This window comes from Hakea prostrata, chromosome 7 (genome assembly GCF_041222555.1).
Source record: "Hakea prostrata isolate BN-2017 chromosome 7, UWA_Hpros_2, whole genome shotgun sequence".
Lineage (NCBI taxonomy): Eukaryota > Viridiplantae > Streptophyta > Magnoliopsida > Proteales > Proteaceae > Hakea > Hakea prostrata.
The window spans coordinates 9,058,956-9,071,642 of record NC_142606.1 but is presented as its reverse complement, the minus strand read 5'-3'; the positions used below and the strand labels follow the sequence as shown (position 1 = coordinate 9,071,642).

Here is a 12,687-nt window from a genome sequence, read left to right as displayed (position 1 = left end):
ATTCGAATATATTAATCTACATGATACACTTAAGTGTTATAAAGATTTCAATCGGAGCATTCAAAACATCGCTCATATCAAAAGCGGAAGCACGACATATTTTCGCTCTCAGCCCTAACTTCTAAGGCAGCAAAAGAGGCGAGGCGGCCAGTGCCACGTTCAGAATGTGGGACCCAGAGATGAGGCATCTACTCGAAGTCACTCCCTAGTCCCTACAGTCCTACCTACGCCACACAAATACACAAACACAATACACGCACCGGAGAACCGGCTGTACCTAAAAATATTAAATAGAACTAACAGGTTCTCTTCGCCACCATATTTTCTCGCTTAGACTTCTGAGTTCTCACTTTGCTTTTCCTCTTCGTTCTTTTTTCCTCCTTCTCCGTGTCTATCTATATCTTTTCTATCCTACCTATCTGTCCGTGTTGCTGTGGAAGATGGGAGGAAACGAGTGGATTACAGAAGCTATGACGGACGATTGGCTGGTGGTGGAAGTGTTGTTGCGGCTCCGCCAGCCTGAAGAAGAGGCGTCGCTGCCGACGAAGGGACTGGTGGCTGTGTTGCCTGATTGGGGGTTGAAACAACCACGATCGAGGCAGATTCTGCGATGCAGTAACGTTCAGGCGAAGAAAGATGGGGACTCAAGAAGGGCCAGCCCGACGACGCCTCTCTCGTGGAGCGGAGCCACCTCATTTAGCGGTAGCGGCGCTTTCGATGGTTACGAGGAATCAAGTCATCCTGTCAAGCGCTCAGGCGGCGTTAGATCTAAGGTTAACTGCTATCTTCTTTCTCTGTTTCCTTCTTCTCCTCTCTCTCTCTCTCTCTCTCTCTCTCTCTCTCTCTCTCTCTCTCTGTGTAGTCGGATCTCTAAGAGTCCGAGTTTCATTTCTTCTTTTTTGTGTGTGGTCCGTGTGGAAAGACGAGTGATGGTTAGTTCTAGTTGTTAGTTTTGTTGTCCACCGACTGGAGTCTTGTTCTTCGTTTGTTCCTCTCTGTTTTTTCTTCCCTTCTTTTAATTTTGGGATTTTTAGTTCTTATCCCCGTTTCTCAACGACAAAGCCCCTCGAATTGTAGTGTTAAATCAGAATTCTTGGTGAAGCTAGAAGAACCTGTTTTTTTTTATTATCAGACGTTGCGGTACTAAGTTGTGTTTCGTTAACTTTTATTTCCTTTACTCTTTCAACGAGGTTCATTCCCCGTTTCTGTGGAAGTAGAAAAACTTCCGTGGAGTTGTTGAACAGATCGGCCTTGGCTTCCTTTCTTCTCCTCCTTGTTGGCGCTTAGTCTTAAAGTTTTCTCCTCCTGTATACTAATCCTCCATGAACCAATGGATGGATGTACGACCTTGAATTCTCGGGGTCAGAAAAAACGCAAGAGGTTTCAGAAATGTATCATCACGCTTTTCGTCGCTAGTTTTGGTCACCTGTCACCCCTAGTTTATACTCTCCTTTTCTGGTCTTCGAGAAGGTGTTTCAATTACTGATATACCCCTTTCCGGACAGTCGAATTGCCCGCTACTGTAGTAGGGTGTAAAGATGGAATTCTGTCGAATTTGGTCATAACACAGTGGCGAGCGGTTGGTGTTGGGGAACGTATTTGGCTTTCTCTGGAGTCTCCGAATAAGTGCCCATGACTTTTCTATGAGTAATAATTAATTTAAGGGCACATATTGGATCGAAAGTCGTTCACGGTCTAGGGTTTTGAAATCCAGTTTTGTAAAATGACAAAACTGCCTACTCCGGAGTCAAAATCCAAATCCGTGTAAAAGATGGTCATTGGGGAGGGCCATTTGGTCACAAAAGAAGGTGGGGTTGTTGATTGTTTGAGATAAATCTATATTCTCAGTGGCGCGATGTCGTGTGTGCTTGTGAATTGTGTGGGATTGAGTGTTTGGCTTAGGTGGTCCCCACCATGGGGGAGGGGTGTTGACGGAAAAGGGTAAAGAGAAAAGGGTGGAAGGCGAAAGGGTGAGAGTGTTGGGTGTTAGGTCCGCGTTTGGTTGGGTGTATTGTTGTTAGTGGAAAGGTGCTCTCCAGTCTCCATTAATTGATGTTTGTAATGAGATGTAAGAAAACTTTGTTTGTGTGAACTTTGTTTTTGTGCAGATGTGTTTGATTTTCTGTTCATACGCGTCTTGGTCATTTCCCTATTCCTATCCTGTTAATGTCCCTTGCTTGTCAGTTTGCCCAGCTTTTGTTATCTGAAAAATTAAAAAAAGAACCAGTTTTCTCTTTTCTTCTGTGGAATTGGGGATGAGACATGGGAGAAGAACCGGCTTGAGTATTACCAGGCGAGCATCTCGAGGAGGAACAGATCGACGGGATTAATATGGGATCTGACGAAGAAGAAGTGGTAATTTGATTCTTCAACGAGATGGTTAGCTCCGGTTCAATCCTTCGGATTTTTCTATCCCATTTAAATCTATTCTTTTTAGCCAGGTTTTTTATTTTTGTTTTTTTATCGTGGAGTATGTGAAGGGGTCCTACATGACCCTTTGCACAGTAATAGATTCGTGTGGTTCCACAGCTGTGGCTTGGGGTTTATTGTTGGTTGAGGGGTTGTATTTATTTGTGTTGTTCAAGTTGGTGGGGACTGGTGTGGAGGACGAAGATATCTGATCTAGTAATTGAGGATAAATGGATGACGTAGGTGATCTCAGGATATCCATTGATCGTCGGATTGGAATAGTTAACTAGTACTTTGGAGGTATGTGCTCATTAATGGGCCGTCGTCGTCGGAGGTGTTGTTTTTGCTTAAGCCTTAAGGACTCAGTTATTTTCCAGCCAATCAGCTATAATTGTGATTCCTTTTCATAGATCGGCTTGCCTTTTTTATTTATTTATTTTTTTCTTTTCTGGTATTGATTCCATTCACAGGAATTCTTCCTCTTTCCGGTGATTTGTGTTCTTTTGGGTAAAAGAAGTTTGCTTTGGTTACATATTGGACTCATTCAATTTATTAATTTAAACAAATTTGACTTTTTTCAGGTTATCTCTACGAGTGTGACTGCCGGCAGAAGGTCCAGAAAAAAGAAGGTACATCATTTTTTAACGACTTCCAAGGGTCAAGTTGTGAAGCAACGAAAGCTCGTCATGCCAGAATGTTAATTTTTCTGGAAACCACAAATGAGATGATACATTGTGTCATTTGGGTGGTTATCAGGTTACATTCTGGCATTGAAGATCTCATGACTCATGAGGTTCTTCTTGCCTAGTGTTCCATTTTTTTCATATAGATTTTACTGTACTAAAGGAAATGAATTGACTGGTAACAGACATTTGCGGAACTTAAGGAGGAAGAGAGTTTATTGCTGAAGGAAAGTAGAAATTTGAAGAAGGTTCGTTTCTACAGTGCATGTGATTCAGTTGCATTGTTTTCTGCTCTTGAAACTTCACCGATTGACACCTGCATTTGTTGGACAGGAGCTAAGAACACTTAGGGCCAACTTTGAGGAACAGAGGACCAAAAATGAGACCTTTAAGAGAATGAAGGTTAATGTCTACTACCTTTTACTTCATTATTGTTTTTTTTCACTTGTCTTTTGGATGTGTAAATGCATCTAATCCTCTCTTAAACGCTTTATTACTTTAGTGTTTGCGAATATCTGATATCACCTTCCATTTTAAGTTGGAGAATATGGAAAATAAATCTATCCAAACTTTTCACCTGGTTCTTGAGAGCATACACGTGAGACACCATTCTTATTTAGCCATGAATTTATTTTCAGCTTATCCCCAAACACCAGTTGATGTGTATACAAGAGTAAATTGGTTTAGCTTAAGATTTCAATTGTCTACTGTGCTAGTTCTTCCTTAGCTAACTTATTACTTGAGGAATCCTTTTCCAGTTCTCGTATGTCCATCAAAGAATTATATACTCTTAATTACAACATATCCAAATCTGATAAGACAGGTTGGAATGCGCTGCTAATGAGGGTTGTTTGTTTATCTATCTTTTGCAGTTTGATATCGAGTTCCAATCAGCAAAAGATGAAGCCACATCTGTTGAGTTGAAGAGCGTGGATTGTGAAGTACCAAACCAAATTCGGCCTAATTCGGTGGATCACTCACAGTCGATATTTCTGAAACATGAAGAATGCGATGAAGGCGATACCGTAGCAAGCCCAACTCCTGATTCTGGTTCTCGCATGATAGAAGAGAAGGATGCCACCCCTGTGGCCAAGAATTTCTTTGTGTTACCTGATCTTAACTTGCCTTTGGAAGATGGCTCAAACACTGAGTTATCTTCTGGATTAAGCTGAGGATCTTCTACAGCTCTGCTTTGGAGTAGAAGCTGGCGCATTTGGTGGGGCGACTCAATATCAGTAATTGCTACTTCGCTCAGTTAAAGAAGACGAAATTGGGTTATACTGATTATGTTGTAAATCATACTGAGCGAGCATAACTGTACATATAAAGAGTCGTCATGGAGAAGGTACTGAGGGTAGTGTAGAGAGCCTAACCATTAGTTTAGAGGTAGAAAATTCATTTATACTTTCAGGTTTCTTCTACATTCGTCCACAATTCTTTGGGGCCAACCCTCGTTGCATCCCTTTATTGATGTCTTCTTTCAGGGAATATTTTGCAGAGAAAGGTGTAGTTAATCCTGGAGGACCAGATCTAGATACTTGTTAGTTTATGGTTACACTGGGAATACGATTTGGCAATTTTGTTCGTCACACATGTCTGACATGGAATTTTTTCTTGGCTGACGCTGGTTGTTGTTGTCCCTCGATTGTGTCAATCATCGAGAATCAGGATTCCAGGAAGCTTCAAGGACACTGGACGCGCGATGGTTGCGACGTAAGCAGGAGCTTTGGTGGTTGGTGAAAAATAACTAACCACGCAGATCATATGCTTCAGAACAGGCCTTGAGAGTTGAGACCTGGCTCTCACTTCTGGTGAGTCCAGTGGTAGCCTAGTAGGCCACCGACGTCCATAGGGGCCTACGGAGATTCAATAATTCTAGCCATTGGATCGATGTAACATCAACCATTAGATCGACGTGTAAGAACCCAACTGTCACACAGAGCCTGACAGTTGGAAGTTTTGTAGTTTAATAAGATTCTGGAGGTGAAAGTGAAACATCTCGCGAGTTATTATTATAATGATTAGGGTCATTTACTTACGAGTTACGACTTACGAGTGAGTTGGTGCTAGTTTAATTAATTGAACCGCATGTAGGAGCAGCCTCATTGGATTTGACAACTCAAGTTACGGAACAGGGCCCAGAGAGAGCAGAGAGCAGAGAGAGAGGTAAATGGTTTTTTTTTTATAATAAAAAATAAATAAAAATGAAAAGATAGGTTTGTTTGATGGAATCATGGAAGATAGATTCTTTTTCTGGGAAGAAGCTGTTTTGCTGTTGTACTTTTCCAGGGCTTTGTTGCAACTTGTTTGACTTTTGAGTCTATAAACGAAGAGAAGAAGCAAGGAAGGAGGGTTGAACAAAAGAAAAAGCCCATAAGACCGTAAGAAGAGGATTTGGTGGCGCGTACGTTTCAAAATGCTTACCGACAAAATGCCGCACCATGTTCAACAGACAAATTTACCCCTGATATCCATAAGAAGAAATGTTCCGTGCATGTGGATCTACTTTAAGGGGGATTTTTATTTGCGGCAGCAACTGCTGCCAACGGCTCAGATTGAGCCACATAATCAAGATTATATCCAACAGTTATAAAAGAGAAATGAAGGGTATATATGTAAATATAATAAATTATTGTTTATCTAAAAGTTTAAAATGTTTGAAATTTACAAAATCAATCTTGAAACCGACCTAATTCCCAAACCCTTTGTGCGTTCCACATCCTCATCGTTCTACCACCACTGCCACCTGCAGACGGCACCAATTTAAGGCTCAGGCCATCTTGACATTACTCCTAGATTAGACCTAATTGTTAAGGGGAAAAAAAAAAACTTACTTTACATTAAGAAAACTTTGATTGAAAGTATACTATATGAAGAATATAAGCATGTTATTCTTCTTTTTCATATATTATAAATCTGAATAGTTAAAACATTAACTAAAATACCATAAACACTCTTAGGCTGTAAGTGAAGAAGATTAGAATAATGAGATTTTTTTTTTAATACAGAAATTATACCGTACCATATAGCGAAACGTACAATTTTTCTTGTACCAATTTTATATCAAAATTGTATCGAACTGTATAAACTCCATACAATACGGTTTTAGTATGAGGGTTTGAACCATATCGAATTGAAACTCTTACACTGTCTAGGCGTTTTTTTTTCCTTCCGGTTGGGGGGAGGGGGGTTTGGGGTTTAAGAGATGCACCTATAGTTGGCCACTTTTTTTTTTCCTCCTTCGGATGAGGTTGGCTTCCTATATTCAATAGGCATTGCCGAAAATCATTTGCCAAAGATCCAATTCCTTCTATGATATTTTTCCTTATTTTTTTTTTAAATATTTTATCTCATTCGATTTAATAAAAATTGCCAAAAAAATTCAATAAAATGGAACTTCTTATTTAAAGATAAAAGAACATTTGCTTGGTAAATATTCGAAACTAAGCATCTTTAATATGTTATCATCCATGGAAGAAAAAGTAGTACCGATGGCCTACTGTTGGATTTGGAATGTCAATTTATTTTGCTCGAATTATGGTATGAGATTTTTGTTCTTCGCAATTTGGTATGATATTAGACACACATGTGAGTCAAGTATGCATGTAAACAAAATTGAATCCCCCAAAAGTTCTCTACTCACATTATTTATTATAGTTTGTAATTAGTTTTCAAACTCGAAAAGTCCTTATTGTTATTCTGCCATCATGAAGTATTAGTTCATCAATGGTGGACAAAAGATTCTCCATTATAGATAAACTTAAGGGTGTCAATCCAGCATGTTAGTGTTACAATAGCGAATCATTGCATCATATATATATATATATATATATTTTGTTGTCGGGTCAAAAATCAAATGGTATAGTTATTTTATGCAGTTATGCCAAATTTGTTTGGTGTAAAACAGTTTATGTATTCAATTTAGCATCATTGGTATAAATTTGTGTATCATTTTGTATGCATTAATGTACATGTATCAAAAAACATATGTATGTCATATCGATACCAATGATATAGCATAAAAGACACATTTTTAGTTGCAAACAAATATTACACAAGCATGAAGTAACATTCTTAGTAGATATAGTATTAGATTCATCATTATTTGCCCATAGATGATAAAAAAAATAAATAAAAAAAATGCTTGAGCGGGTGAAAAAAATCCACTCCACGAATTCATCAATCCTAACATTTACCTAAGATATAGAACCAGATTTACGGCTAGAAAAAATTTTCACAACATTTAAATCCAACATTTGATGATTTGTGGTAGCAATTAGCATTCCAATGCACAATGATTCAATATTCGATATAACAAGTGGAATTGGCTAAATTATCATAAAATCTTTTGTTGAAACTCTTTTATGAATTGTGTTATGAGAATCTCGATTATCTTTTCAAGGTAGTTTTACATGTAATTTAAATATATGATAAAGTTTCGCTTGTGTTTTTATGAATATTCAAACTTTTGACTAAAACATTGATCTTTTGTCGGTTGAATTAATTTCTTGAAATTACCCCCTATTGTTCATTGAGCTGTGTTCATATGTAAATATTATATATTTTTTATACTAATTTCAACAAGGTATGGAGGGAGCCTAATTGTATATCTTATTCTCTACTCACATGTAAAGAATGTTATAGTTATGTAGTTTTGATATGTTTTTTTGGAGTCAAAATTTTGGGTAGAGTAAGACCACCAATAGCAAACTTTCAAATTACACTCCTAAATAACAGAGTAGGTTTGAAATAATTATGGTTGTTTTTGTATGCTTTTAAGTTTTAACTCCTAAGAACCTCTTTAACAAACAAAAAAAACTGCTAGTGAACTGAAACTTAGTACCTTAGTTTTATTTCTTTTCCTTTGATCTCTTTGTACCGTTCGTTGAGCTTCGAGTTCAAATTGATTCATGGGTTTCTTTAACTTCTCTCAAGATTTTGGTTTTCAAGTTTTAAGGAGTTCACTACCCACATAAACACAAAGCGAGAGCGAGAGAGATGGATGGTTACCTCGTACGCTTCAGAGTAAAGTAAAGTAAAAACAACTAAAACGTGGGTTGGACCATACGTTTCAGCTGCATAGCTTCTGCTAAAACTAATTTCAAATCTCAATCTATTTGAGGTTTCAAACTTAGGAACTAACCAGGGAACAAGAAGGTGAGAAAAGGTGAAGTTGAAATAATGGACTGGATTGGTGAGTAATAATACCCAATCACCTTTCCTGCAGAATATATCTTTTGCAACACAGAGATAGAGATAGAGATGTATAATTTTCGGTGAGATTTTTGAGCAGGGGTGGTGGTTTTTGATGAGGTATAGGTAGAAGATCTCCTGTCACCTACTTAAAAGGTTGGGTATGAAAGGATTTAAAAAAAGTATTTATGTCATTTGATTTTATGAGAGTAATATGGTCATTTTGCTCATACTACACCTTGTGATTATTAAAGCGTGTAGGTCCTATTGGTTATTTGAGTTTAAGAGATTCCACATCTAGAAATTTCAAACTTATAGATTTTAAATCTATGGAGTCATTATTCATAAAATTAACTGTTTGATTAATTTGAATTTGTGGAATGAAAACCCTAAAAAACTCTTTGTTCTCGTTCAAAAGTCGAAGTTTGGTGAGTTTCGTCAAAATGTTTAGCTCTTTTATAATTAGGGTAATATCCAAATATTTCATCCCATACTCATAAATTTACATATTTACATTATTTGTGTAAAAAGATGAATCTCTAGATTGTACGAGTTCAACAATTTTCACAACCAAACGAGTAACCAAACATGCCGGAAAAAAAACTTTCAACGTTAAAATTTTGGACTAAAACAGTTTTGAGTGTTAAGACCAAACTTACCCTCCAAGGTAATTTTATCACTTCGATTCATTATTGACTTGACCATTAAAAAAAAAAAAATTAAAAAAAAAACAGAAAAACACGTGGTGAACAACAGAAGTGGGAGAGTCCAAAGCCCCTCCCCCCAGTCAAGGCGGAAGTTGCAGTAGTGCATGTTCCGTGGCAAGGCCGCAAGATTGGCCAATTCCCCATTCTTGACTTTGGAACACGTCGTATGCTTCCTCGAATACTCCGGAGCCCACCTTCAAATATTCAATTTTTTTTTTCTATATATAAACCACTCTTCCTCACCATCTTCAGTTTAGCAGCCAGAGTCGCAGATCAAAACCAGCCAGAGCCAGAGGAGGGGACGCCAACGCAAACGCGAACGCGATTCCATTCCACTTTGGAACGCGAACGCAACGAAGGAGAAAAGATGGAATGCGGTGCTGTGGAAGGATTGTTTCAATCTGTATTCGAAGGATGCATATCGATGAACATGCAGAAAGAGAGAAGACCATATCATCGCAACTGTAGCTGTGCTTTGCATGACAGAGGTGGATTCGGTTTCACCAAGGCGTGTTCTCTCTGTGGAAAGGTTTCTTTTCCCATTCAACGTTCGTGGAGTGACTCCTCTTTCTTCTCATCTTCATCATCGTCATCGTCATCGTCATCGTCAAAAGCTTCTTCTCCTTCTCATTCTCCTGCTCATGGTGCATCGCTATTCCGAGCTGGATCCAATATCGAGTTTGATGATTAATTAGATGAAGATAATTTGCTGTCATCTTGTATTTCATCATTTCTCGTCTGATTAGCTTTTCTAGGGTTTTTAAATCTCAACTGTAAAAAAAAAAGAAAAGAAAAAAGAAAAAGAGAAGGTAAAATCTCTTCCCTTCCCATTGAATGTTATTCAAACATCTCTCTGTATTGATGCCTCAAAAATTAATATAATTGGTTCTGGTTCAAGTTTAAATCTTCCTTTCCATATCAGTTCTAAGCACAACTTAAATGAATCAATAAAAACACCACCATGATTGCCCCAAATACATCAAGACCCACAACTATTCAATCAAGAGTTACTTTTGGTTTTCCTGCATCAATTAGGGCACGATAATGGGCAGAAGAACATATGGACGCTAGAACAGACAAACTCATTGAAGAATTGCTTAAAAAATTGGCCAGAAATCATGTGATTAAATGGTTTTACTTTCGTATGATTTTTTTAATATAAACTAACATTTATGAAAATTTTTATTTGAGAAATAATAGCATAGCCACTAAGAAATTAAGGGAATGCGGTTTGAGGGGGAAGCCAGCCTAGCAATCCACAACCATAAGATCAAGGTTCTGATTAATTTATATGACAAGAAAATCAGTAGAAGTGTGAAACCAATAATAACTTGCATAGAAACAAAATATCAGAACAGATCTTTCATTTCATAGAATTTATTAGGGTGACAATTTTTTTTTGGTTATCAGGTAATAATATTATGTTTTTCTTTCTTTCTTGTCCATATGATATTTGAGAGAACATGCAAAAGCCATTAAGGCCATTATCCTCAATTGGTTTTAAAGAGGGTTTATCTATATCATGTCTCTTTGAATTTTGAGAACCACAAGTTCAATTTACTTTGTTATATGTTAGGTTTGTGAAGTGCTCATAGAAATTGTGTGGTAGAGGCCTTAAGTTAGATAATCACATCTCTTAATATTTCAGATTCTTTAACTGTATATTAATTGCCTCCTATTAATTGAAGTTTCATGCATGATATATCGCATACTTCTTTTAGGTAAATTAGTTAGATACTGTACCTAAAAAAATGTAGTCTCTTAAGTTAGCAAATCGTGTCCCCTAATGTGTCAGATTCTTTAACTGTATATTAATTGTTTCCCATTAATTGAAGTCTCATGATATATCACATATTTCTTTGCTTTAAGTAAATTAATTGGATCTTATACCTTACAAAAATTAGTTAAACTATATCAACTACCATAAAATAACGTGAGGCTAATTAAAATCAGCGCATCACTCTCTCACACTCTTCATTAAGATTCACATGAAGAACGTGTTCATTTCTACTTTGATATATATTAGTTTTCAAGAGCTCACATTGTTGATTAGTTATAAAAAAACTAAGACTTGACATGCTTATGCTTACTTAAAAAATATAAAATCAATAATGTGACTTACATGCTTCCATTTTTTTTTTGGGGGCAAAGAGTTGATCTAAATTATCTATTTATTTTTATAGTTTTTTTTTTTGTGACCTTTAGAACTTCTCATTCAAACGGGTCAAATATGAGCTGAAAACCTACCTAATGGGTACATAATTCGAACTCAAGTCTACCTTCTTCTTTTTTTATTTAGGATATTACACTGCAAGGGTTGAACCCTAAGAGGTACGGGTCTTGCCACACAACCAACTTGCATTGGCAATTCTACCTATCTTCTTCATGCATGGGTAGAGCTACAAGTTTGGCAAAGCTACCTATCACCACCATTCATGTTCGTAATGGACACTTAATTAGAGTCGTCAGATCTGTGAAGCTGTGGATAGACGCTTGAGACCTTGAAGGCAAAGACTCATGGAAGAACATCTAATGAATAACTTGAGACTGTAAACAACGCAAGGAAATGGCTATAGCCATATCATATCTTATACACCAACCTGAAAGAGTGAATCCAGTTCTCTAACCCCCAAAAAAAAGTGAAACCAGTTCCTTGGAAAAGGAGAAAAAGACAAAAGATGAATCCAATTTCAGGGAGGCTCAGGCTGCCACGCAACCTATGCCATAGCGAGAATTGGGGAAGACAAGAAACAGGCCACTGCAAATGGTACCCACCATTAATGGAAAACTCTCCATCACCTCATTCATCTCCTTCACGTGACCTGGGAACAAGCAATTCGTCACCCGACGATCAGAGAACGCTATGGCTACAAACACTATTACAGACATCACTGCATGAACGAAATCCGTCAAACCAACTTTGTATCTCTCGTCTTTTGGCACCTCCACCCCCAAGATCCGACTTAAACACCGAAAGCCCTTTTGGAGTAACGAATCCGTAATAAACCTTCCCGTCAGGTCCTCTGAAACTATCGGTGAAATGGAAGAAGAAACAAGAGAGAGCGCACAGTCCCATCATATGACATTGATCATGGTTGTACTCACAGGAGAGCGAAGTCCATTACCGGAAACTGAAGGCAGTAGCATCTCAAATGTCAGTAACGTTCCTGTGGGAAGGAAATTCACAAGCATTGATGTCTTTGAGAGTGTCTTCTGAACTCCCTTTGCCACTGCTCTTGGTTTACGTCCCTGTTCTGCTGGCACCGTTGCCTCTGGCGACGCTGGATATGAAATCGCCTCATGGTTGGGTGCAGCATTGTAGATTTTAATTCCGATTTCCTCATTAGATTCCTCCATTTGTGATCAGTCTGGATAAGTGTTAAGGAATCTACCTCTTACGCAGCGGATAATTATCAAGAACAAGTGAGAAGAAAGAAATAAAAGACTAGACACAGGGTTTTACTTGGCTCTCACCAAGCTCATTCAATCTTCAAATAATAGAGAATGTTTACCGCCCTAAACAGTGATAAACTCTATACATAGACTAGAGAGCAAAAAACCGAAACTATGGATTGACCACACTTGATTCAAGATGCAACCAAAGCTTCAACTCCCTTGCTGCGTCAATCCAAGAACACCAAGCACCAGTGCCTTTCCATGCACCAACAGCAAGTACTGTTTCAGTCTAGTATGAG

The 12,687-nt window shown here is 37.8% G+C and overlaps 1 protein-coding gene and 1 pseudogene across 1 annotated transcript; one reads left to right on the top strand and one right to left on the bottom strand.

Annotated features, from left to right (window-relative positions):
• The first annotated feature begins 283 nt into the window (after window positions 1–283).
• On the top strand, window positions 284–5,570 carry LOC149009520 (uncharacterized). The gene is made up of 5 exons (XM_089163642.1): window positions 284–773; window positions 2,991–3,038; window positions 3,278–3,340; window positions 3,426–3,494; window positions 3,965–5,570. Exons 1-5 carry the CDS (start codon window positions 441–443, stop codon window positions 4,262–4,264), a joined length of 813 nt encoding a protein of 270 aa, XP_089019768.1. The 5' UTR covers window positions 284–440; the 3' UTR covers window positions 4,265–5,570.
• Window positions 5,571–11,692: 6,122 nt separating this feature from the next.
• On the bottom strand, window positions 11,693–12,349 carry LOC149009519 (protein DMP9 pseudogene; annotated as a pseudogene).
• Window positions 12,350–12,687: the final 338 nt, after the last annotated feature.

Excerpts from the sequence above, each read along its gene's own strand:
- LOC149009520 (XM_089163642.1), top strand. The coding sequence starts at position 441 with ATGGGAGGAAACGAGTGGATTACAGAAGCTATGACGGACGATTGGCTG. Across the intron at positions 774-2,990 it reads CAGGCGGCGTTAGATCTAAG|GTTATCTCTACGAGTGTGAC; the intron begins GTTAACTGCTAT and ends GACTTTTTTCAG. Across the intron at positions 3,341-3,425 it reads AAAGTAGAAATTTGAAGAAG|GAGCTAAGAACACTTAGGGC; the intron begins GTTCGTTTCTAC and ends TTTGTTGGACAG.